The sequence below is a fragment of the Hippopotamus amphibius genome, chromosome 2 (assembly GCF_030028045.1).
Source record: "Hippopotamus amphibius kiboko isolate mHipAmp2 chromosome 2, mHipAmp2.hap2, whole genome shotgun sequence".
Lineage (NCBI taxonomy): Eukaryota > Metazoa > Chordata > Mammalia > Artiodactyla > Hippopotamidae > Hippopotamus > Hippopotamus amphibius.
Genome location: NC_080187.1, coordinates 211,618,954 through 211,645,878, shown reverse-complemented (window position 1 = coordinate 211,645,878; position 26,925 = coordinate 211,618,954). Strand labels below are relative to the sequence as shown.

Here is a 26,925-nt window from a genome sequence, read left to right as displayed (position 1 = left end):
TTCCAAATAGTTCTGTCCTGAACTGTTTTACCCTTTGGGGTAGATGCAACTTCACATGAATGTGATGTGTCACGAAAAAGCGGTAACTACGTATATGGCATTCACTCATATTTCTAAAGATGAAAAACCAGTGGAGCTAGCGTGATATCGCAGCAGGATTTTTTGACAAAGTGTGGGCTGCTCTGCAGCAATCCCTCCCAATTCAATTTGCTGATGACTCACCCCTTCCAATCTTTGAGTCTATAAATCAATGGGGAAAACCATGCTCTGCATCTTTGATTCGGCATCAGTCTTTGCTGCTGGAATCCTCAGAGAGTTGCCGGGGGAAATGACAGGGCTTTGCTCTCCACAGGACAAGAATTTTGCATGGACATATTACAAACTTAAAATAAACTATCCCCTGGATTTTGAACCAAAGTGGAAGAAACCAAAGAAAACCTCTCAGTTTCTGAAGCTCAGCATGTCAAAAATAGGAAGGTTGGGGGTGAGGACAAGTACTCAACTAGGAAGCACTCCAGTAAATAATTTTTTTTCCAGCTGCATCTCAGTGTTCTAATTTTAATAACATTTTCCTGTTAATAAAAGCAACAACACATTGAGCGTGTGAGATTATGAAAAACCAAATACACATGAATAAGCAAAAGTCACCTGTTAAAATTTAAGACCCTATGTAATTACCTCCAGGCCAAAAAAGGGAGATTGTTGGAAATGTAACAGGGACAAAAGTGTTACAGTTTAATGTTCACAACCTTTCCCCACCCATGCTTTTTAAAGAGGATTTGTGTGTGGGTGCGTGTGCTGCTTAGCTACTGAACCGGCAGATGGTGACGACCAGTAGAGCTGCAGATCTCTGCCAGCCTCCTCTACTTGCACACAGCCTGAGATGGTCACCAGTCCTAAGTTTACTTATCCCTCAGCTACGTAACCGCAGTTTCTGAGTTCGCTCGTCCAGTTTTGTGTCGGAGCCTCAGATAGGTTCACCTCGGGTCAAGTGTCCGTGCAAGTCCAATCACCTAACTCTGGAAGGGTGGGGCCTAAGATTCCCCTTTTGAATTTGGAAGGATGGGGCTATAGGTAGGACACGTTATTTTAGAAGATCAAGTAGGGAGGAAATGCTTAGTATCTGTTATGCAAATACAGTGTGATCCAGAATTCATCACTGTTAACATTGCAGCGAATTTCCTTAGTTGATGTGCTATTTATAGCAGCATATATGAATTATGCATTTCATATACTATATACGTAGCTCTATGCCTTGAGCTTTCATTTAATAGTACCATCACAAGCATCTCCTCTCATCATTAAAAAAATTTCCTAAGGACTTTGATAGCCACATAATACTCCATTGTATGGATATTATTATAATTTATGAACTATTGGGTATTTATGTGATTTCCAAGTCCCTACCATTTTATATAAAGCTGCAGTAAATATTCCTATACCTTAGTCTTTGCATATATTTCTGATTATTTCCTTAGAGATATTTAGAAGTGGGATTACTAGTTCAATACCTATAAATATTTATTTACTGTCAGTTTTTTTAGAAAGTTTGTACCAAAGGCCCTCCCACCATCAATGACTGTGTCATCATCTCATTTTATTTTATTTTTTTTTATTGGAATATAATTGCTTTACACTCTTGTACCAGTTTTTGAGGTACACCAAGGTCAATCATCTGTATTTATACACATATCCCCATATACCCTCCCTCCCTCGACTCCCCCCTACCCTCCCCGTCCCAGTCCTCTAAGGCATCATCCATCCTCTAATTTAACTCCCTTTGTTATACAGCAACTTCCCAATGGCTATCTGTTTTACAGTTGGTAGTATATATATGTCTATGCTACTCTCTCGCTTCGTCACAGCTTCCCCTTCACCCCCCGCCCCCCCAGACCTCGAGTTCTCCAGTCCATTCTCTGCATCTGCGTCCTTGTTCTTATCTTGTCACTGAGTTCATCAGTACCATTTTTAGATTCCATATATATGAGTTAGCATACAATATTTGTCTTTCTCTTTCTGACTTACTTCACTCTGTATGACAGACTCTAGGTCTATCCACCTCATTTCATATAGCTCCATCTCATTCCTTTTTATAGCTGAGTAATATTCCATTGTATATATATGCCACATCATCTTTATCCATTCATTTGTTGATGGGCATTTAGGTTGCTTCCATGTCCTGGCTATTGTAAATAGTGCTGCAATAAACATTATGGTACATGTTTCTTTTGGGATTATGGTTTTCTCTGGGTATATGCCCAGTAGTGGGATTACTGGATCATGTGGTAGTTCTATTTGTAGTTTTTGAAGGAACCTCCACACTGTTTTCCATAGTGCCTGTACCAACTTAGATTCCCACCAACAGTGCAGGAGAGGTCCCTCTTCTCCACACCCTCTCCAACATTTGTTGTTTCTAGATTTTGTGATGATGGCCATTCTGACTGGTGTGAGGTGATACCTCACTGTGGCTTTGACTTGCATTTCTCTGATAATTAGTGATGTTGAACATCTTTTCATGTGTTTGTTGGCCATCTGTATGTCTTCTTTGGAGAAATGTCTATTCAGGTCTTCTGCCCATTTGTGGATTGGGTTATTTGCTTTTTCGGTATTAAGCTGCATGAGCTGCTTGTATATTTTGGAGATTAATCCTTTGTCCGTTGTCTCGTTGGCAACTATTTTTTCCCATTCTGAGGGTTGCCTTCTTGTCTTGTTTATGGTTTCTTTCACTGTGCAAAAGCTTTTAAGTTTCACTAGGTCCTATTTGTTTATTCTTGATTTTATTTCCATGATTCTAGGAAGTGGGTCAAAAAGGATCTTGCTTTGATGGATGTCATAGAGTGTTCTGCCTATGGTTTCCTCTAGGAGTTTTATAGTGTCTGGCCTTACATGTAGGTCTTTAATCCATTTGGAGTTTATTTTTGTGTATGGTGTTAGGAAGTGTTCGAATTTCATTCTTTTACATGTAGCTGTCCAATTTTCCCAGCACCACTTATTGAAGAGGCTGTCTTTTTTGCATTGTATATTCGTGCCTCCTTTGTCAAAGAGAAGGTGCCCATATGTGTTTGGGCTTACTTCTGAGTCCTCTATTCTATTCCATTGATCTTCCTTTCTATTTTTGTGCCAGTATCATACTGTCTTGATCACTATGGCCTTGTAGTATAGTTTGAAGTCAGGAAGCCTGATTCCACCAACTCCATTTTTCCTTCTCAAGATTGCTTTGGCTATTCGGGGTCTTTTGCATTTCCATACAAATCATGAGATTTCTTGCTCTAGTTCTGTGAAAAATGCCATTGGTAATTTGATGGGGATTGCATTGAATCTGTAAATTGCTTTGGGTAGTACAGTCATTTTCACAATGTTGATTCTTCCATTCCAGGAACGTGGTATGTCCCTCCATCTGTTTGTGTCGTCTTTGATTTCTTTCATCAGTGTCTTAAAGTTTTCTGCATACAGATCTTTTACCTCCTTAGGCAGATTTATTCCTAGGTATTTTCTTCTTTTTGTTGCAATGGTGAATGGGAGAGTTTCCTTAATTTCTCTTTCTGCTCTTCTGTTGTTAGTGTATAGGAATGCAAGAGATTTCTGTGCATTAATTTTGTATCCTGCTACTTTACTAAATTCATCAATGAGTGCTAGCAGTTTTCTGGTCTCTACCTTTAGGGTTTTCTATGTATAATATCATGTCATCTGCAAAGAGTGACAATTTTACTTCTTCTTTTCCAATTTGGATTCCTCTTATTTCTTTTTCTTCTCTGATTGCTGTGGCTAAAACTTCCAAAACTATGTTGAATAATAATGATGAGAGTGGACACCCTTGTCTTGTTTCTGTTCTAAGAGGGAATTCTTTCAGTTTTTCCCCATTTAGAACGATGTTAGCTTTTGCTTTCTCATATATGGCCTTTATTATGTTAAGGTAATTTCCTTCTATGCCCATTTTCTGGAGAGCTTTTATCATAAATGGATGTTGAATTTTGTCAAAAGCTTTTTCTGCATCTATTGAGATGATCATATGGTTTTTATCCTTCAATGTGTTGATATGATGTATCACGTTGATTGATCTGCGTATATTGAAGAATCCTTGCATCCCAGGGATAAACCCCACTTGATCATGGTATATGATTTTTTTAATGTGCTGTTGGATTCCATTAGCTAGTATTTTGTTGAGGATTTTTGCATCTATATTCATCAATGATATTGGCCTGTAGTTTTCTTTTTTTGTGACATCTTTGCCTGGTTTTGGTATCAGGGTGATGGTGGCCTCGTAGAATGAGTTTGGGAGTGTTCCTCCTTCTGCTATATTTTGGAAGAGTTTGAGAAGGATAGGTGTTAGCTCTTCTCAAAATGTTTGATAGAATTCTCCCATGAATCCTTCTGGTCCTGGGCTTCTGTTTGTTGGGAGATTTTTAATCACTGCCTCAACTTCCGTACTTGTAATTGGTCTGTTCATAGTTTCTATTTCTTCCTGGTTCAGTCTTGGAAGATTGTATTTTTCTAAGAATTTATCCATCTCTTCCAGGTTATCCAATTTACTGGCATATAGTTGCTTGTGGTAGTCTCTCATGATCTTTTGTATTTCTGTGGTGTCCGTTGTTACTTGCCCTTTTTCATGTCTCATTCTATTGATTTGCATCTTCTCCCTTTTTTTCTTAATGAGTCTGGCTAATGGTTTATCCATTTTGTTAATCTTCTCAAAGAACCAGCTTTTAGTTTTATTTATTTTTGCTATTGCTTCCTTCCTTTCTTTTTCATTTATTTCTGCTCTGATCTTTATGATTTCTTTCCTTCTGCTCCCTTTGGGGTTTCTTTGTTCTTCTTTCTCTAATTGTCTTAGGTGTAAGGTTAGGTTGTTTCTTCGATAATTTTCTTGTTTCTTAAGGTAGGACTGTATTGCTATAAACTTCCCTCTTAGAACTGCTTTTGCTGTGTCCCATAGGTTTTGGGTTGTTGTGTTTTCATTGTCGTTTGTTTCTAGATATTTTTTTATTTCCTCTTTGATTTCTTTAATGATTTCTTGGTTGTTTAAGAGTGAATTGTTTAGCCTCCATGTGTTTGTCTTTTTTGCATTTTTTTTCCTGTAATTGATATCTGGTCTCACGGCATTGTGGTCTGAGAAGATGCTTGATATGATTTCAATTTTCTTGAATTTACTGAGGTTTGATTTGTGACCCAAGATGTGATCTCTCTTGGAAAATGTTCCGTGTGGACTTGAGAAGAAAGTGTATTCTGTCATTTTTGGATGGAATGTCCTATAAATATCAATTAAGTTGAGATGGTCTAATTGTCATTTAAAGCTTGCGTGTCCTTATTTATTTTCCATTTGGATGATCTGTCCATTGATGTAAGTGGGGTGTTCACGTCTCCCACTATTATTGTGTTACTGTCAATGTCCCCTTTTATGGCTGTTAGCATTTGCCTTATGTATTGATGTGCTCCTATGATGGGTGCATAGATATTTACCATTGTGATATGTTCTTCTTGAATGGATCCCTTGATCATTATGTAGTGTCCTTCCTTGTCTCTTGTAATATTCTTTAAAGTCTAATTTGTCTGATATGAGTATTGCTACTCCAGCTTTCTTTTGACTTCCATTTGCATGGAATATCTTTTTCCATCCCTTTACTTTCGGTCTATATGTATCCCTTGGTCCGAAGTGGGTTTCTTGTAGGCAGCATATAGAAGGGTCTTCTTTTTGTCTCCATTCAGCCAGTCTGTCTTTTGGTTGGAGCATTTAATCCACTTACATTTAAGGTGATTATTGACATGTGTGTTCCAATTACCATTTTCTTGATTGTTTTGGGTTTGTATTTGTAGGTGTTTTCCTTTTCTTGTGTTTCCTACTTAGAGAAGTTCCTTTAGCACTTGTTGTAAGGCTGGTTTGGTGGTGCTGAATTCTCTTAACTTTTGCTTGTCTGGAAAGCTTTTGATTTCTCCGTCACATCTGAATGAGATTCTTGCTGGGTAGAGTATTCTTGGCTGTAGGTTTTTCTCTTTCAGGACTTTCAGTATATCCTGCCATTCCCTTCTGGCCTGCAGAGTTTCTGTAGAAAGGTCAGCTGTTATCCTGATGTGTTTTCCCTTATATGTTATTTGTTGCTTTTCTCTTGCTGCTTTTAATATTTTTTCTTTGTGTTTAATTGTCGTTAGTTTGATTAATATGTGTCTTGGTGTATTTCTCCTTGGGTTTATTCTGTATGGGACTCTCTGTGCTTCTTGGACTTGGTTCATTATTTCCTTTCCCATGTTGGGGAAGTTTTCCACTATAACCTCTTCAAATATTTTCTCAGACCATTTCCTTTTTTCTTCTTCTTCTGGGATGCCTATAATTCGAATGTTGGTGTGCTTAATGTTATCACTGAGGTCTCTGAGACTGTCTTCTATTCTTTTTATTCTTTTTTCTTTTTCCTGCTCTGTGGCGTTTATTTCCCCCATTCTATCTTCCAACTCACGTATTCATTCTTCTGCCTCAGTTATTCTGCTGGTTATAGCATCTAGAGTATTTTTAATTTCAGTTATTTTGTTATCCATTGCTGTTTGTTTGTTCTTTAGTTCTTCTGAGTTCTTATGAACTGTTTCTTGTACTTTCTCTATTTGGTTATCGAGATTTTGTATCATTTTTACTATCATTACTCTGAATTCTTTTCCAGGCATTTTTCCTATTTCCTCTTCATTTATTTGGTCTTGTGGTTTTTTTTTCCTGCTCCTTTGCCTGCATGGTGTTTCTTTGTTTCCTCATGGTAGTCCAAACTTCTGGGGTTGCTTGTCCCGGCAGTAGAGGTGTTTATAGAAGACTGTCCAAGCCCCAGACTAATGGCCGAGTGTTGGGTCAAACAAATACTAAGTCTAGGAAACACATACATGTATAAGACATACAATTACTGAATCCAATAGGACATAAGGCACTAGAAATACCTGACAGAAGAACCCCAGTATGCTATCAGATATTCAAAGAGAAAACCAACAGAAATTGAAAACCAAAACAGAACAAAACAGAAACAAAAGCAAAAACAAACAAACAAATAACACCTTACACATACAAATCCAGGGAGATATTGAAAGCTAGGATCAAATATAAAAAAGAGCTAGAGTACCACCAGACAGAATGGAGATTCTCAGAATGAAACTAGACAATTATACTAAGAACTAAGATAAAGACAAAAACCTAATATTAAATACCAAGGCAGTGTGTCATCTGGAGAATCAAGCAAGGAGTCTGAGCAGATCGATAGTGTTGCTTATAAGTTTGTTAAGATAAAATAAACTAGAAAAGGATGGAAGACAGGGCAACAGAAGAGCGTAGTGTGACTGGAAATTGCAAATAAAAAGAAAGGAATAGAAATGTATAAAAGATAGAGATGAAAAGAAGGTAGGAGAGATATATAGTCTGTAGTACAAAAAACTTAGCTAGAAATAGAAGTATATAAAAAGGCTAAAAATAAAAATAGAGTAAAAAAGGACTTCCTAGATGGCCCAGTGTTTGAGAATCCACCTGCCAGTGCAGGGGACATGGGTTCAAGCCCTGCTCTGGGAAGATTCCACATGCCACAGAGCAACTAAGCCTGTGCGCCACAGCTATTGAGCCTGTGTTCTGGAGCCCGTGAGCCACAACTATTGAGCCCGTGTGCCGCAACTATTGAGCAACTAAGCCCATGCGCCTAGAGCCTGTGCTCCGCAACAAGAGAAGCCACTACAATGAGGAGCCTGCACAACTCAATGAAGAGTAGCCCCCACTCGCAGCAACTAGAGAAAGCCCATGTGCAGCAACAAAGACCCAACGCAGCCAATAGATAAAACAAATAAATTTAAAAAAAAAAAAAAAAAGAATAAAAAATAGAATAAAAAATATATTATAAAATTTGTAGATCCCTTAGGGCTAGGATAGTAATTAATAAAGAAAAAAAAAAAAAACTAGAACTGATCCCAGAATGGACCAGCTCAATAGAATTGATACTAATATTTCTGTTCCCTTAGAGTTTCAGCTGTAAGTGTCCTTCTACTCACCTTGGGTTTTTTGTATTATTTTGTGACCAGCAGAGCTTCCCTTATTGTTGGTCTGTAAGCGTTGGTGTTTGGGGAGGGAGAGGGTACAATAGTGGCTCCTTCCCCTGGGAGTGAGTGAGCAGTGGCGCACTGTTGTTTCAGTCGGGCTTGGAGGTGCCTGTTGCAGAGAGATGCCAGTGGCTCAGGTGTAAACAGAATGTCTCAGAGTTGGGCCTCTCTCTGGGTTTTTTTGTTCTCAGCAGTCTCCCTGCTGCCAGCTTTCCAAGCCTGCTCTCGGCTGCCTGCCGGGGCTTTAAGCTAGCCCCCCCCGAGGGCCTGAAGGTCCTTGTTATCCCTGAGTACCTTAGATGGCCCACAGGGGTCCCTCCACTGCCCGTTGCAGGTGCCTAAAGAGAGAAAGAGGTTATGCCCATGGCTCCTCCACCCCGCCCGTGAGCCTGCAGCATCCAGCTGCCATCAGGGCCGGGCAGCTCTCAGGGGCAGGCACTCCTCGCCGCAGACCTCTTCCCTCCTGTCCTCTCGGTCCATCACCTTACTGGCAACAATGTTTCTCACCCCAAACCAGCTCTCCGGTTCCCATGCTCCCGCTCCCAGACCCTCTGTTCAGCTGTGAATCCACGTCTCAGTCCAGGAACACTGAGCTGTGGTGCGGACCCTCCGTGTGTTTCTCACTCCCTCCTGTCTGCCACAGCTCAGCCGCTTCACCCTCTTTGAGCCATCATAGATGCCTCCCTACCGGTTATGTCGGGATCCTTGCGGTTTTTTCTGGTGTCTGAGGCCGTCTGCTGGTGTTCATTTGGTTCTCTGTGGGAATTATTGCGTCTTTTGGTGCGTTCCCAATGCATCTGTGGAGAGGGATGCATTCCATGTCCCTCTGCTTTGCCGCCATCTTTTCTCCCTCCATCATCTCATTTTAGCACCAATTCTTACCCATTTAGAAAAACAAAACAGAGCATGAAACTGGGCATTGCAACGTATACAATTTTTGCCAATCTTTGTATTGTATTCAGTTCCTTACTTAGGTTGACCAAGGTTTAAAGCTGAGATTCTCAAAATTTGGTCCCCAGAGCAGTAGCCTCAGTATCACCTGGGAACTTATTAGAAATGCAAATTCTCTGAGTTACTGAACCAGAAACTCTGGGAATGGGAGCCAATCTGCATTTTAACAGGTCTTCTAGGAGACTCTAATGCCCACTCAAGTTTGAGAACTGCCAGTTGAAAGCACTGACGAATCCTTTCTAAGCCCTCTTGAGTGTTTCCCCTTTTGAGTGCCCAAATACCATTTTCTGGGCCCTAACCATTTATTTGCAAGGGACAATGTGATGTAGGGTAAGTGCAGTAGGTTTTATTTTAGAGGGCTCAGATTATAAGCCCTGGATGACTCCCCGCTGGTTATGCATCCAAACACGTGTGATAATGACGTATTCTCTTATAGCTTACATTTCAAGGTGAGCATTTTTCTATATCATTTAGCCCAAATGTGACATTGGAGGGAAGTTTTAAGCTGTTACCCCAGATGTTTCATGGTTACGCAAGAGTGCAAAACAAAACATGTTTTCCCCACTGAATGAAAACACAGTATAAGTTTTCTTTAGCAGCTGTGGCTGGAGATTGCAAAATGGAATAATCTGGCCACTGTCCAGGCTATTAGCACTCCTCCCCCTCCCCCAAGGGCGAAGGACAATCATGCCAAAGAGAAGGGAAACACAATGCTCTCAAGTTCACAGCTAATATTGAGAAATGGAGGTGCTGGAGCACCTGGAACATATCAGAATAGAGGTGACAGAGAGGAGGAATACGGAACACCTCACTCTATGACCTGTGGATCAGACTAGTTCATTTAGAATGTCTTTGAGCTCCCTGACCCCAGTATTTGTCTCAAAGCAATGCATGCTAAGATTTCAGGCAGTGTGGTAGGTGTGTAGAGAAAATTGGGGAGAAAAAAGTCTTTCCAGTGCCCTTCAAATCACATGACAGCCGTGATGGTCTTCTTCACCCAGATTTAATAATTCTCCCGTTTCTAAGACTGTTCAGGGTTTAGTCCCACTGCATCTCCAGAAGAATGCAGGGTAGGATAGTGGGAAAGGTGTAGATTTGAAGTCAGACAGTACAGGTATAACTCTTCATGTCTGCCACAGCCCAGCCATATAACCTTTAGAAAGTCACTTAGTTTTGCTAAACCTCAGTTTCCCTGAAAAAGACCTCATTGGGATTGCTAAAGGAGTAAGTGAGGTCATGTGCACAGCACACAGTATTTGCTCCTTAAATGGTCATTCCCTTTATCTCCTTAACTGTACTTTGGTGTCTTCTCAGTACTTCTGTCCCCCACTTTAGTGTGAGGGACACATGAAAAGTACTCTGCTGATGGTTAAAAAACCAGATCTCATCATGCATTTCAAAAGTCCTTCACAGTTAAGAAGTTCTTTTCTTTTCTAAATACTCTTGTCTCTCAGCTTTTAGTTGATACTTCATGGCATCCCACACACCTCTGTCTCTGGTGAGCATCTAAACTAAGGATTCTTGCCACTAAGTCATCCCTTTATGAGTTAGCCTGGGACCTTCCTCTGGAGAGGGAGAAAGGAGTGAGAGAGCATGCATTGAGTTGTGGTGTCTTCCACTTGGACTTGCCAGTCCAGGGCGCTGGGCCTTCAAGCTTCTACTTCAGATCAGCCTCCAACTGATCCGTCCAGTGCTACCTCAAGTCTGTCACCAAATCTCCAGCCCAAAGACCAGCCGTGACCTTGAGTCCACCTGAAGTTCAGGCCAGGTCCAGAAATATACCATATTTCAACTGCCCTCCCAACCCTACCCCTTCCTTCTTGGTCTCCAATCATTTAATGGTCTGAAGGGGTTCAACTCTGGAGAAAAGGACAAGGACTGAGTAGAATTATTATTTTAATTTCCACTTGATTTAATTTAATTTTCTTGCAGTGTTATTGATTTCCTTAGAACCCTAGTACATGGGCCAGTGCTGTTTAGCATTGGGTTAAGTGTCTTCAGATTCCCAGATACCCGCTTCTTTTATCTGTACCCTCACTGCATGATGCCTCTGAGGACTTAGAAGCTAAGGTCTGAATCTTGCCATGCAGGCAATGTAACCTGACACTATTAGGTGATTAGGGATATGGAGATTACCAACCAGGGCTGCAGTCTTACTGTTTAAAATTGTCTTCTCTGAGCACTCATAAACTATATGCTGAATTCTACTTTATACATTCAGTTGTGAAGTACCTTGACATCATTAAATTATTCCTTCATTCAACAAATAGTTAATAAACACTTGCTGTGTACAAGGACTTTGGGGAGACGATGAGATTAGAGTAATGAGAAAGATATACATGTCCCTACCTTCATGGAGTTTACTATCTGTTGAAAATTTAGACATTAAACAGAGTCAAACTATGATGAGTGTTGCAAAAATATAATCATAGGATGCTTATGAAACCATTTATCAATCAAGTGTGGCTGCATGATATTGTTATTATTATTATTGGGGTTTTGTCTTGCACCTTGCAACCATTAAAGCAAATATCCAATTCTGTGCCTCCTTGCCTCTAGGGTGATCAGCTCATCCTGGTTTGCCCAGGACTTTCTTAGTATGGGCACAGAAATTTCATGGTCAGAGAAAACCCTCAATCCTGAGCAAACCAGGACAGTTGGTTTAGAAAAATTTGCAGCGCAGTTCTTTGACTTTTGTTTACAGAAAGCCTTAGTCTTTCAGGTTAACTTACATGAATCCTTCAAAAAAGTCAATTTCATGAAGCAACAGCAGCAGCAATATAAAAAGTCAGAGAAAAAGTATTCCAGATTAAAACTATATTTAAAAGGGTATAAAGACAAAATGCAATGTGACTCAGTTGGACGCTGGTTTTTGTTTTTAAGCATAAAAAATTATTGGAATGGAACATTTGGGGGCAATTCAAATATGAACTAGATATTAGACGATTTTGTGGAAATACTGATAATTTTGTTAGGTGTGACCATGGTGTTCTGGTTATGTAGGCAAATGCCTTTATTTTTAGAAGACACAGTCTGGAGTACTTAGAGGTGAGGAAGCAATGATGGAAAAATATTAAAATCTTTTAATCCAGTAGAGCTTATAAGGATGATCGTTTTATTATTCTTTCAACCTTTCTGTATCTATGAAAATAATAAAAAGTTTTGGGAAAGACATTAGCAACTATTGAGCAGAATAAGGTTTAAGATGGGAGTAACTTCTCCGGGAACCAGAAAATGATTCCTCTAGAATGGAAGCAAGAGGAAAAAGGAGGAAAATGGCCGTGTCAGTGGAGTTGATTCTAGGCACACAAAGTCATGGCAAACCCAGCAAAGTTCCCTGTGCTCCAGTCTTGGCCTTGAAGCAGCAAACTTGGCATTGAGACAACCAGGAGAACCCCTGACTGATGATATAGTCATCTTGGTAGATAGATTCCTGGGAAAACCAATGACTGGAGACCAGATGACAGTGTGGAATTTTGATCCAAGTCCAAGTTATGGGAAAAGTGCAAACTAAAACTGAGATTCAATTTCCATCACCCCAAAGAGCTACATTTTCTCCACATCTGAGTTCATGGACTGCATTTAATGTCCTAGACACTAAACTGGTGACTCCAGAAAGGTTCACCTGAGTGAGTGACATTTTGGCTGACAGATTAGCAGGAGTTGGCTGGCCTGTGAAAGGGGGAGAATTAGCACTTCAAGCACCCGAAGCTAACGAGAGTGTTGGTGCCTTGGAATAAACTGAATTTCCACATGGTTGGCACAGAGACCTAGGGCCGGGGTGACATGAGATAAGGGTGGGAAGGTGGCAGGGGCCAGGATGTGCTGGACCTCCCAAACTGGGCAAAGGAAATGACCCACATCCCGCCCCCCCCAGGACCCCTGAGGTCTGCCCTTTCTCTCAGCACCGCTGCCCCATGCCAGTGCCCATGCCTCAGGGCTCCTTGGAGTGCTTGGTCTGGGCTACAAATCAGAAGTCACTCTGACTGGTTACTAAGTTTCTTCTGAAAAAGGGATGATAATGAAGGAAAGCGCAATCTTCTGAATCTTCTGCCACCTTCCCCTTCTCGCCCACTAATGCCATTAGTACCTGATCCTCACCTCTCCCCCCAAACATTCCCCAAGTTTCTGTGGGAATGCCCTGGAGGGAGAGGTCTCACATGTGCTCACAGACAAATCTAGCTAGTCATCACCTGGTGTCTATAGGTCATCCCTCCTCTGCTGCCCCAGTACTTCTCAGCTAGACATGCCCTCTCGCCTGGGCAGCTGTGTACACCAGGCACCACAGGCTCCATCCTGTAGCTGAGGAGGGCCTTCAGAGGTGCCAAAGCTGTGAGATGTTGTTCTATGCAGTGGCAAAGAATGCCTCCTCCTCTATGCATATGTACAATCAGTGGGGTTCCAAAGTCATTTTCCTTCTGCCTAAATGATTTACATTGGTTATAGGAAAACAGCTCTTTTCATTTTAACACACAGGTTCCCAGCTTTCCATGGAACTTGGATATATAACCACAAGGCATAAACAGGGGTTGGGTAGCAGGGCCTTGGCCCATGTGCAAACACGCATCAGACACTAAGCGGTCCTTCAAATCACTCCTCCTTTCAGACAGTAGAGGCTTTGTTAGTGGGTCAGGCTAGTGGTGCCTGGCTCCTGTGTCCCTGGGATGACTATTCTCCTGGGAGGAGCTTCCTCTTGTAGAGATTTCTGGGTCTGCTTGCTGGTTCTCTGAATGTGCCAGACCTATTTGAACCCCAGAAGAGCTCATAGCTTGGGCTCCTCCTGGGACCCACACTCTTTGTCTGTGTCTCCCACTAGATCAGGTGCTTGAGGAGGGAACAGGATCTTTTTTGCCCTTGTAGCCTTGGCATGTAGGAGATGCTCAGTATATTTTCATTGAAAGCTTATCTCATACGCTAGGCCAGTGGTCACCAACTTCAGCGTGGTAGAAACCACTTGGAATATTGTTAACACAGATTTCTAAGCCCCTCCCCAAAGATCTGATTCATTAGATCTGGGATGAGGGCCCAGAAACCTGTGTTTTAGTAAGATCACAGGTAATTCCAACACAGATGGTTCTTGAATCTCCCTTTGCCTCTATCTCAGGCAGGCCTAAAACAGAGACACGATTAGCCCTTTAGCTCCTTTGTGAGAATTAGAAATAGGCACCTCTTCCCTTTCTAGTTGCATCAAGTCCAGGCAAGGGTGAGCAGAATTTAGGCTGTAATTTCAGTGCCTTCCTCCCCTTTACCAAGCATCCATGTACTATGTACAACCTGCATGACTGTTTGCAGCAACCTGGTCAGAAGTCTGCTTCTGCTAAGAATGATACGCTTGAGAAAATCACCTTTGAGTCACCTAGTCTCTCAGTAAACTCTGTGAAACTACTGATGTTGAACTGGGCTCTTCACTAACACCTGGAGATCAAATGAGCCAGTAGCCAGTCTCTAGACCTTTTAAGAGGGATCTGGGGAGGAACATGAACTTGAAAGATCTAACACGGAGGTTCTGATCCTTTGCCACATATTGAATCACATTGGGAGCTTTGGAAGATTTTGATGCCTGGGTCTCACCAGCAGAAGTTAATTGAGGGGGGCACAGCCTGGGCATCAGACTTTTTTTAAGTACTCCCTAGGTAATACTGATGTACACAACTCAGACCTAATAGAGCTCTCACCCCGACCAGGCTGAACCTTTGGCTTCTGTGTGTCTTCCTAGGAACTGGAGGACCGGGGATGCACTCACCTTTCTGACCAGAGAATGCAGCTGGCTCTCATGTTCTGTGTGATCCAGCTTTGTGCAAGTTCTTCAGGCTTTCCCTCAATGAGTGCCTCTGCTTGTGTTTCTTGGCATTTCTGCCAATCACATTTACCCTTGAAATTTCTGAACCCTCTCCTAGAACTAGCCCTCCTCTCACATCCCTTCCCCCAAATAAAATCCATCTGTTTTTAATGTAGCATACTCCCCATCAGTTTGATAAACTAGCCTTCTACAAGGCATCAATGGCTGGCAAAGCTTAAACACTGTCTCTCTGAAATATGTGCCAAGCAATTTGATAGTATGCCACAAAGAAATTAATATTATAACAGCAAGGTGTTATTTTTAAATGGTGGGACCTACACTTGGGATATTGCTTTTTTTGGGAGAGAGGGAACTTCAAGCTTAAGGGAGTGGGAGACAACAGCTGAGAGTCTTCTGGAAGCCCCCACTGTTTCTGCCACTTGCAAAAATGACTGGACTTCCACTAGTAATGCTGGTGATACTGTTCTTGCAAAGGGATTAGGAGAAGAAATAAAGAATTCAAGTCCCCCATTAGAACATGAGCTCCTAGAAAGATAGACCATATTCTATCCCTTTTTAAATTCTGCTTCATTCGTAAGTTATACTTTTGTCATGCAACAAACAGTATTGAGTTGTCAGATATTTTTAATTAAAACTTAATGCCAATTTATTGAGTGGCTTCTATATCCTGAGTCCTGAGCTAGTTGCTTTCATAGATTATTTCATTCAATCTTAGTAAATCCTTGGGCATTGGTTAGGTTACAGGCTAAGCTGCTGTAACAAAGATATCTCAAAATACAGGATCAAGCAAGGTGTGAATTTCTTTTTTCCTCAAATGATGGTCCAGATTATGGTTCACTAAATAGTCAGTGCAGGGTTTCTCTCTGCTATCTTCAACATCTTTAACAAGTGGCTTCCATCGTTGAGGCCAACATGGTTGCTCCAGCCAATGGGCAAAGGAAAAAGTCCGGGGAAGCACATCTGCATTTCTAGAAGCACAACCCAGAAGTGAGAGAAAACATTTTGCTCCCATCTTATTGCCCAGAATTTAGTCACATGATTAGAACAATATGCAAAGCATTCTGGGAAATGTAATTTCTAGCTAGGTGGCTATAGGGAATTGAGATTACTCAACACGGGAGAATGTATATTGATGGACAAGTCTCACGAAACACCTCATGTACGTGATGGATATCTTAATTCTTATTGAAGCTAGAAATGAACTATAGAAAGATGCTGATTTCCTGCCCAGAGAGGTTCTGTTTTGTCAGTGTATTCAGAATTAAATTGGCTCTGAAGGGCTACCTCAATTTATAAAGATTTTTGCATTTAGACAAAAAATACCAATTTCTTGATTTACAACGGAGGAAGATATATAGGCAGCAACTAGAATATTTGTGTTCCCCATACAGGCTAAGACTTTCCTGGTATGAAAGTACTTAGAAGGCCACATCACAGTGTAAACCAGCATATACTGAGCATCTAATCTGGGCCAAGTGCTGCGCTAGACATTTTCCACAAACACTCTGATTTAATCTACGTCCCCAACTTGATGAGGTAAGGATCATTCAGACTATTTTACAGGTAAGAAAACAACAGCAGGAGGTTATGTAGCTAAGATGTGGCAAGGATGGTGTCTGACTCCAGGTCTATTTGATACCAGAGCAAGTGCTTTTTCCACTACACTGTGCTGCTTAGGTGGAAGCTTTTCTAGTAAGTGTCAAAACATCCTTTGTGATGTTTTTACAGGCTGTGCCTCTATCTTCAGATTTCTGCTACAACGTTTATTGCAGTGGACACATTCTTATTACTGAAGGCTCTCTTTTCCAGGCTCCCTCCATCCATGGTATTCATTAATTATGTCTTAGTCACTTTACAAAGTTGAGGCCCACACAGGGCCTGGTATTTGTTACATGTTTAAACAAATGATTAAGCGAGTAAATAAAATGCCTCCTTCATCTATGGTTATTGGAATGGTCTTTCAGGGTTGAGTTTTTGCTTTAACTTAACCTCAGGCCATCCTGATGCCTTGTCAATGTTTTTCCTTTTGTTTTATCCTCAGAAACTATGAGAAAAAGCCATGTCCCAGTTTGAGTTTACCATAAAAATGAGCTCTCAAGATTCCAGGGAAAGGGAACGATGTCATCTGCAGGCTGAGGTCATGATTTTGTTGAAGGAGACTTTGCTAATCATCTCAATATACTGATGCAAACTCCCAGCAATGATGCTAAACACAGGCCTGGGTGGAACTGGCCTCATTCCCTGGCTACAGCTCTATGAAGGAAGGAGCTGGAAACCGGAAGGGGCCCTTTAAAAGGCCTGTTCCTTCATCAATGACACAAATGATGAGGTGTGTGGGTAGGACTAATCAAATCAAATGTGAAGTTGCCTTAATAATTTCATGCAAATTTTGCATTTCCTTCCCTCAGTTGGGCCCTGGCAGAAAGGTTTGTACTCTTGGGGGTATCAAATCCAGAACAAGAGGAGCTCAGGGCTGGATGGTGTATAACATCCTTTCTAGATCCAAAATTCCTTTATGTGGAGTCAGAAATAAATAATACCAGAATCAGCATAGGTGGAAATATTTGGATCTAAGGACATATAAATGCAATTTATTTTTTCAAAATCCCAACCAAATAAAACACCTCTGCAGATCTGATTCACCCACCAACAGCCAGTTTTCAAACTATGGAGGACTAGGAATCTATATTTTTAAAGCAGTCCCCAGGGGGACTCTTATGATCAGGCAATTGGAAACCCTGATATAAGCTATGACTTCTATATAAATTAAAACCTGGTACCAAAAAAACAAACAAAAACAGGAACAACAACAACAACAAAACCTGGTACCAGTGGAGCCATTGTCACTAATCCCTGTAGTCTCTGCCACACAGAACAGTTTAAATGAGATGATGCATATTGTTTTGTGAATTTAGGGACTAAAGTTATCAGAGCAGGAGGTGTGGAGGGGCTTGAAAATCTCTCTCCTCTTGCTCTTCATTGCCGTGGTGGACCAGGTATGTGGAGGTCCTATAACCACTGTAGCCCTGGAGGGAGGCACAGCTGAATTGGAAAAAGATCCTCTTGACTTCTTGCCTCTTCCTCTCAATAGCTCAGACTCCAGGCTGGAGCTGTTCTGGGGCAGAACACCAAGGGTCTCCCGCTTCCTTCATTTACTCATTCTAGGACCTCTTCTTTCAAAAGAGAGATCTGAAAAAGAAAGGGATGCAGATTCCAGTCAAACCTTAAAAAGAGAGGCTGTCTTTACTGCACCCCTGGGTCTCTCCTGGCCTAGCTCAGACGCCCAGAGCCCAGTGCACAGTGTTCTTTTACAAGGATGCTGCTTTTTAAGACCCCATTTCTTGAGCCAAAGGGTATCTGTCCAGGGTTCCATTCTTTTGAAGCCCTACTGTGGCAAATTAACAGAACAGATTATGCGTAAGGCACTAAATCATGAGCTTTGTGAAAGAGATTGCGGTTTTATTCATTTCTATGCCCCTGTCCCTAGTTTCTGGGTCACATTTGAAGGGCTGATATGGAACTCAATATAAAGCTAACTGTGAAAAGATAGCAGGGTTTCAAACATACTGGCATTTCAACGGCTCCCTTTACTCACTCAATGAATATCTGGATGCTTACTATATGCAGGGCAGATTCTAAGAGGCACGGAGGGCAGTGGATTTCAAACTTTAGTGAACTTCAGCATCACTTGGAGGGCTTGGTAAAACACAAAGTTCTGAATCATAGCTTCTTAATCAGGAGGTCTGGGTAGGCCCTGAGAATGTGCAACTCTAACAAGTTCGCAGGCAGAGCTGGTGCTGTTGGTTTGGGGACCACACTCTGGGAACCACCGGAACGAGGCAGGGCAAGAGCCAAGTCCCTGACCTCACCGGACGGGACGCACAGTGTAGGGTGGGGTATGCCAAAGAGACCTACGGCGGAGATCGCAGTCGTCTGTGCAAGTCAGAAGGGGAAACCCGCAGGAGGCACAGGAGCCCCTTAAGCTGCTGTCTGTGCCTGCCACCCCCGGAGCCATCCACAGACTGTGAAGTCAGATGTGCCGCGCCCCTCCCCTCCTCCGGGCTGCCTGGAAAAGAGCGGGCGGGAGGAGGGAGCCCTGGCACGTCCTCTCGGGCTTGAGCCGCTAGAGCTGCGGGCGCGCACGGCTGGGATCTCGGGTCGGGGGATCAGTCTCGGACAGGCCTCTGCGGGAGGGGAGCGGAGGAAGGCGCCTTCCCCCTTCGGGGCCCCGCCTGTGCCGGCGCTCGGCTGGCGGTCGGCGTGGTGGCGGCGGCGGCGGCGCGAGGCGGGGCGCCGCGACCCTCGTCCTTCCGCGGGCAGAGCCGCTCGCACCGCTCCCGCCCCCTCGTCGCGGTCGCCCCCGCCCGCCGGCTCTGCCTCGCGGCGCGGGGACCCGGCGGCGCCGCAGTCCCGGCCGGCCCGCGAGCCATGGCCCAGCCCGGCGAGGAGGCGCTGCCCGGGCCCGAGACCGCGGTGCAGATCCGCGTCGCCATCCAGGAGGCCGAGGACGCGGAGGAGCTGGAGGAGGAGGAGGAGGGGGCGGAGGCGCGGGGCGCGGGGGACCCCGCTCGCTACCTTAGCCCCGGCTGGGGCAGCGCCAGCGAGGAGGAGCCGAGCCGCGGGCACAGGTAGGCGCGGCGGCACGGTCCGGGCCCGGTGGGAGCCGCCGGCCCCGAGTCCCGGCCGAACCCGAGTTAGGGGACCGCAACTCCGCGGGCGCAGCGGGTCGCCAGCCCCGCCGCCGCCGGGGCGCTGCTCTGGGCGGTCCCGCGGAGTCAGAACCGGCATTTGGCGGTTGTTGGTGCCCGGATCCGCAGCCTTGTAGCCCCAGCGAGCGCCCGAGGCTGGCGGCGGGGATCTGAGGGGCCTGGACGTGGGCATGCCCTGGGACCAGGGGGAAGTCCTTCCTGGGCCATCCTCACCATCTCCTCCCCAGAAGGAGACTCTCTCTCCCGGAGCTCACCCCAAAACCCTCGAAAAAGCCTAGCCCAGCCCAATCTTCACTTCCGAAGCTGGCCCACCTCCCCATGAGAGTGGTCCTACCTAGCCTTCACTGCCACCATTGCCCTGTCTGCTTGTCAGTCCATATGGGAGTGGGGGACAGAGTAGGCACAACTGACACTTGCTGCTGGGGGCTCTGAGGAGGAGCGATTTCGTGGTGTACAGAGCCCATTTGCCCCGATTTGGGATCAGTTCACGGCCTGCTGCTTCATCCTCTCCTGCCAGGGGATTCCCATTTTCATGCACCTTCTGCATCTGACTCCCAAGCTTGCATCGTCATCTTGCTGCCTTGACCTTGGGTTCCTGGGTAATGGGTATAGTGCAAGAAACCACCTGTCTAACCTCGCTTCTGGGCCCTGAGCTTTTATTATCAGCCAGAGAGCTTAGTCTTTTATATATATATATATATATATTTATTTGTTGGCTGTGTTGCTGTACATGGGCTTTCTCTAGTTGCGGCAAGCGGGGGCTACTCTTCATTGTGGTGTGTGGGTGTCATTGCAGTGGCTTCTCCTGCTGTGGAGCATGGGCTCTAGGCACGTGGGCTTCAGTAGTTGTGTCACGCAGGCTCAGTAGTTGTGGTGCACGGGCTTAGTTGCTCTGCGACATGTGGGATCTTCCCTGACTAGGGCTCAGGCTTGAGCCCCCTGCATTGGCAGGTGGATTCTTAACCACTGTGCCACCAGGGAAGTCCCGAGATCTAAGTCTTGTGTCCACCAACACCCAGGCCTTTCTGGACTGTGATTTTATTCCTGCTGTTGAAAGGAGGTGCAGTATGGAGCATCCATAGAAATGAGAGTAAGGCAGTGACAGAGCTTGCAAATTCTGGGAAATTCCAAGAGGCATCTATTGAGTCCTCTGTGCACATGCTTTGAGCTGTCAGAGCTATGCAGGATTATTCCCTGGCAGGCATATATTTACTCCACTGGGAGAATACTCAACTCAAGGGCACGAGGATCCTGGGCCAGAGCCGATCCCCCTCACGGCCTGACCCTTCCCTAATGGAAGAGGTCTGGATTAAAGGACCCGGAGTTTCAGGGCATTCAGACAGGGGTCCTCGAGGAGGAAAGTCCAGCCCAGTGGTTTAGTGCAGGAAAGCTGGGCCGCAGCAGATGACACAAGAGGTTAGTACATAATATCAGCACTTTACTGTAAAGTCTGATTCATTCATTCACTCAGCTGTGTGCTGAGTATTAAAAGTATAAAAATAATGAGTCACTGACATCTCACAGTCTTGAGAAGGCAGCTGCCTAGTCAAATCATTTCAGAGGCTGTGTAAAATAGTCCAGAGTGGCTTATTCTGCTGGCTTTATTTGCCTGTGACTGTGGCAAAGAGCTGTCCCCTATCCTGGGGACTACATTTTGAGATTGTACCATTAGCAGCGATTAGAGCCCTACTTATTTCTTGGGAACCTCTATGGAGATCTAGAAGTACAGGATCGGTTCTTGCGGGGGCGGGGGGAGTGGAGTTCTTACCCTCACTGCCAACACTCTCTCCAGAGCCACCCTTCTCTACCAGCTCCAGGGGCTGGAGCATCCAGTCTGAAGCTTTTCCTGCTGCCCACTGGCATAAAGTTGACCCCAGAAAATCCCTGGGGCTCTTCAGTGTGGTGGAGCTGACAGAGCCCAGCGGGCAAACATCCAGAGCACAAGGAGAGTGCAGCCAAGAACAGGAACCACTCTGTCCCCAGCTTGGGCAGCCTGACACAACAGCAGCCACCGCCCTGTGTGAACACTTCTAGGCTCCCAGAGCCTGCAGCAGAAAGCCCAAGTTCCTAAACCCACTCGCTGAGGTGGGCATCCACCCACATCATCCCTCAGCCCATTGCTTCCTTCCCTGCCTGTTCCAGCAATTCGTGCTCCCCCAGTGCCAACCCCCCTCTAGTCCCTGCACACAGGGTGCTGTTTTGTGTCCACAGGCCTTTGCGCTCCTACCTCAGATCCCTCTGATTAATTTCTAGTCGCCTTAAAACTTTGCTGTCTCATCCCCACCAGCCCCAGTGCTTACCCCAAAGCCGACTGTGTTTTCTCTTCTTTGTGTTGCTGCACTACTACTCTGTACACGCCACAATTGTAATTCTATGGTTTTGTCTCCCTCATAAGAATATGAGCTCCATGAATTCAGGGACCACACTTACCTCGTTCTCGTTGTATCCTCAGCACCCAGCACAGCACCTGGCACGTAGTGGGTGTTCTATAAATATTTATTGAATGAATATGTGTCTCTATCATGGCACTCACTCCATCACGTTGAAGTATTTGTGTGTTTCTCCTCTTCTAGACAGTGAGATCTTTGAAGGCATCAACCGTGTCTTAATCTTCTCCACATCTCCAGTACCTAGCCCAATACCTGACTTATACCTGGGGAAGGAGGAATAAATGGAATTAAGGAGAAATCTTTTAACCTCCAAATGTTCACTAGTCTTACCCCCCCATCTTGCTCACTAAAAAGATCTTTTCTTTTATTCTCGCCTTTTTAAAATAAAAAATTTCAGACATAAAATGTGAAAGAGTAGTAACGTGAGCATTTGTATACCTACCATCTAGATTAAACAGTTGTTAGTATTCTGCCATATTTGTTTGATGGATATATAGTGTGTGTTTTTTCCTGAACTATTTTAAAGTGTGCTGTACACAAGAAATACGCTAAGTACTTCATTTTGTAGCTCTTAAGAGTGACATTCTCCTATAAAATTGTAATACTACTATTGCAACTAAGAAAATTAACAATAATCCCCTAATATAATCCCTAAAATTATCTAATAGCCAAGTCCCATATTCATGTTTCCCACAATTGTCCCACATTGTATTTTACAACTGTTTCTTTTTCCCTTCAAACCAGAACCCCAGATTGAGACAGTTGCCTATTATATCTCCTTAGAATCTTTTAATCTAGAGCATCCCCACTTTTTTTTTTTAATGCTTTCCTATTTTAGAAATAAGAGCCCAGATGTCTTGTTGAATGTTTCACAGTTTGAACTGGTCTGGTTATATTCTCATCGTCTAGTTTAACTTGCTCATGTGTACCATGTGTTTCCCATAAACTCAAGTTAGCGCTGAAGGCTTGATTAGATTCAGTTAAGCATTTTTGGCAAGAACGCTTTGTGGGCACTACCATGAACTTGTTGCATCACCTCAGGCAGCATCCACCGTTAGTGATGCTAAATTTGACTTCTGGGTTAAGGTGATCTGGCCACTGTGATTAACAAGTAACATCTGGGCTTCTTGTGAATATTGTTTCACCAACGACCTTTCACCTAATGGTGTTATCCACTGATGATCCTTGCTTGAGTCAGTTCATTGGGGATTACATATTGGTGATTTTCTTCTTTTATCATCCTTTGTATATTTATTAGGTGACATTCTTATGTAAAATAGAACTTGTCCTGATCACCTGGGACTGAACAAGAGTTCCTCTTAAAGAGGCAAGCAGAAAGGAGCACTTCCTTGCCTTTCCCCCCCAGTTTATTTTTTCCCCTCAGTTTATGTTTATTTTTATTTTCTTCCAGTTTTATTGAGATATAATTAACTGCAGCACTGTATAAGTGTAAGGTGTACAGCATAATGATTTGACTTACATACATCTTGAAATGATTACCACGGTAAGTTTAGTGAATATCCATCATCTCACATAGATACACAATTAAAGAAATAGAAAACAAAGTTTTTTCCTTGTGATGAGAACTCTTAGGCTTTACTCTCTTAACATCTTTCATGTATAACATACAGCAGTGTTAATTATATTTATCATGTTTCACATTACGTCCCTAATACTTATTTCTCTTACAACTGTAAGTTTGTACCTTTTGACCACCTTCAACCAATTCCCCCATCTCTCCTCCATCCTTTGCCTCTGGTAACCACAAATCTGATTTCTTTTTCTGACTTTGTTTTTGAGGTATAATTAACCTCCAACACTACCTTAGTTGCTGTTATGCAATATACTTCTATACATTTCAAAATGATCACCATGATAAGTCTAGTTAGCATCTCTCACCAAAGATATTACATAATTATTAAGTATAGTCCCCACACTGGACATTTCACACCCGTGATGCATATCTTTTGCAGCTGGAAGTTTGTACCTCTTAATCTCCCTCACCCATTTCTCTCCTCCCTCTACCTCCCTCCCTCCCTTGCAGTCACCAGTTTGTTCTCTAAACCTGTTTTGTTCTCTGTTTCTGTTTTGTTATGTTTGTTCATTTGTTTTTAGATTCCACATATAAGTGAAATCGTATCACTTCATATACTGAAATCATACAGTATATGTCATTCTCTGTCTGACATTTCATTTAGCATAATACCCTCTAGGTCATTCATGTTGTCACAAATGGGAATATATCATTCTTTTTTATCACTGAGCAATATTCCAGCGATATATGGTACATATATATACAGTGTATATATCTCTGTATGTGTGTATAATATATATATATATATATATATATACACACCCCGCATCTTCTTTATCCATTCAACTGTTTATGAATACATAGGTTGCTTCCATATCTTGGCTATTGTAAATTGTGCTGTGGTGAACATAGGGGTGGATATATCTTTTCTAATTAATATTTTCATTTTCTTTGAATAAATACCCAGGAGTAGACTTGCTAGATCATATGGTAGTTCTGTTTTTAACTTTTAAGGAATCTCCATAGTGTTTTCCATAGTGGCTGCACTAACTTACATTCCCATCAGTGGTGCATGAGGGTTCCCTTTTCTCCACATCCTTGCCAGCACTTGTTACTTGTGGTCTTTTTGATAATAGTGGTTATGACAGCTGTTAGGTAATATTGTGGTTTTGATTGCATTTCCCTGATGATTAGTGATGTTGAGCATCTTTTATGTGCCCGTTGGCCATCTGTATGTCTTCTTTGCTTTCTGATACTAGATATTCTAGGCTTAATTTGTACTTCTGTCGTGGAATCCATCTATTTCTACAGGAATCCCTGGTTTTTTAAATACTAGGTGAAAGGTATCTATAAACCAAGGTCTAGAATTAAAAGTGATGATTTCTACTGGGGCAGCATTGCTTTCAGGCCCTTTCAAGAGACGGAGCTAAGATATATATATTTTTAAAAACAAGTTTATGTTGATAACTCCAATTCAAATTTAACACTTCAGGGGTTTTTATTTTTTATACTGAAAATCTTGATTCCTAGTAACATTAACACATTTACTTATATGCTTTGTCCTACAGTGTATAAAAATGATTTAAAACTATAATACTAGCTCTTAGCATGAATAGTAAAACCACTGAGCACACCTGCTCTTCATTTAACATACAAAAACATCTAGGTTTCTTTCTCCTCATGATGTTCCAGGGCCATTGCACGCCGCTGTCTTTTCCTTGTTCTGGATGATGATAACAAAAGTGTTCATTTATTAATGCCAGTTATGTGCCACATGTGGAACGAAGTACCATGTGTACATTATCTCTGTTCCACACCACAAACCATTATGTAGACCTGGAGAGACATCCACTCGCTGTACTTTTCCTAGGCCCCAAGAAATATGCCAGAACAGCATAGCAGAAAGCAGGATTAGAGAGGAAGGTGTAGGAACCCATGGACCAGCCAGGCATAGCATGTGGCCTTTGCTAGTAGCATCCAAAATGTAGTTGTTGCCGTGATGCCTTTTCCAGAGTTGGTACATACCTATATATGTTTTCAACCTGTCATCATGAACCTTTGTGTTTTGAATCTTCCCTCATGTTTTCATCTTGCATTATGAGTTTGCTTGCCTTTTTTAACCTTTTCAGATGCATTATCTTTTTCTAGAGGTGAGTCAAATGGAACGTCACACAATGGTACTGGACCCTAGTGTTTTTCATAAGTGTTATTTTTTCCTTCGTGTTCAGTATCCTCCATGTTGCTATCCATCATTTTCCTGGCCTTGGTGACCCAACCAGCGTATATTAGACCATCTGCAAGGATAGATGATGAGTCCAAAAATCTTTTCTGCAGTGAACGTCTTAGTGAGGAGCTCGTTACTCCACCATTTTTGTTTGGATATTTTCCTTCGTAAGGTGTTATCTAATTAACCACTCAGTTAACATCCAGAGTAGCTTGAAATTATATGATAAAAGCAGCCTTGGTGAGCAACCCTTATTTCTCCAGATCATTTACAAATATAATTAATATTTTAACACTGGTCTGTGGAGCCCAGTTAGCTGTTTTGAAATGTACCCCTTATTTCTATGCTTTGTTCATAACGAAAGAACTCATCACCATTCGCAATTTATAATGCTTTATTTAAAGCAAAACAGTAATGCAAATGTAAAACCTTTTCACAGTCCTCTTGAAAGGCCACTAACAATGTGTTCACAACATATTCACCAGGAACCACGTATCTCTCCGAAAGAATTCTGATAGGTGTGATTTGCTCTTACAGAAACAGTTCACTTTACCTTGGTGATGCTTTTTAAATTCTACTATGTGCAAGGCTCTGGCTAGAATGAAAGAAACCAATATGAATCCTACTCTCCCAGAACTTAGAGTTCAGGGCACTAGTAAGATATGCACACAAGTAGCTCTGATAGAAGTAGAGACAAGTATTAGGAGAAGTTGAAATGATTTCCTTCCTGGGAGAGTTACATTTGAGATGGACCTTGATGTGTGGCTAGGATTCAGACCTGAGAGAGAGGGGCAAGGCATTCAAGGAGATGGGAACAGCATGCACAAAGGCAGAGTCCAGAAACCTTGTGATACAGGGAACTGTAAGTCTTTTATTTGCTTGGAGCGAAGGCTCTGCAAGAAAATAGAAATAAATTTGGAAGCTGGTTACAGCCGGATTCTAAGTGAATCTGAATCAAGTGCTAAAGATTTTGGATTTTATTTAATAGGAAATAGAAAACATTATTAGTATCAAAGCAGAGCAGTGGCATTTTATAGCTGTTCTTGAAAACGTGTAATAAGGCACAGAATGGAAGAGACCGTAGCCCAAAATACAACAGGAAGTGGCAGGAGGTGGGAAGACAGAACCCCAGAAAGGCTATGGTTGGGAAATATGCAAAGGATGCCAGAGTGGAAAGGGATGCTAATATCTGAGAGGTAATTTAAATTTTTCTTTTAGAACAATTGCCCAGCCTTTCTGCCTGCCAATGAAAGGTAGCAGGCAATATACCC

At 42.8% G+C, this 26,925-nt stretch overlaps 1 protein-coding gene across 3 annotated transcripts in view; it reads left to right on the top strand.

Annotated features, from left to right (window-relative positions):
• LARP6 (La ribonucleoprotein 6, translational regulator) overlaps positions 1-26,925 on the top strand; it is a 51,960-nt gene that overhangs the window by 12,034 nt on the left and 13,001 nt on the right. Inside the window, exon 2 of one of the 3 annotated variants that reach the window (XM_057724360.1) lies at positions 16,189-16,333. In XM_057724360.1, coding sequence (XP_057580343.1) covers positions 16,329-16,333 — 5 coding nt within the window. In that variant the 5' untranslated portion in view covers positions 16,189-16,328. Of the gene's footprint in view, positions 1-16,188; positions 16,334-18,960; positions 19,426-26,925 lie in introns of those variants that run through there. The other 2 variants (XM_057724358.1, XM_057724361.1) reach the window with 2 other exon arrangements.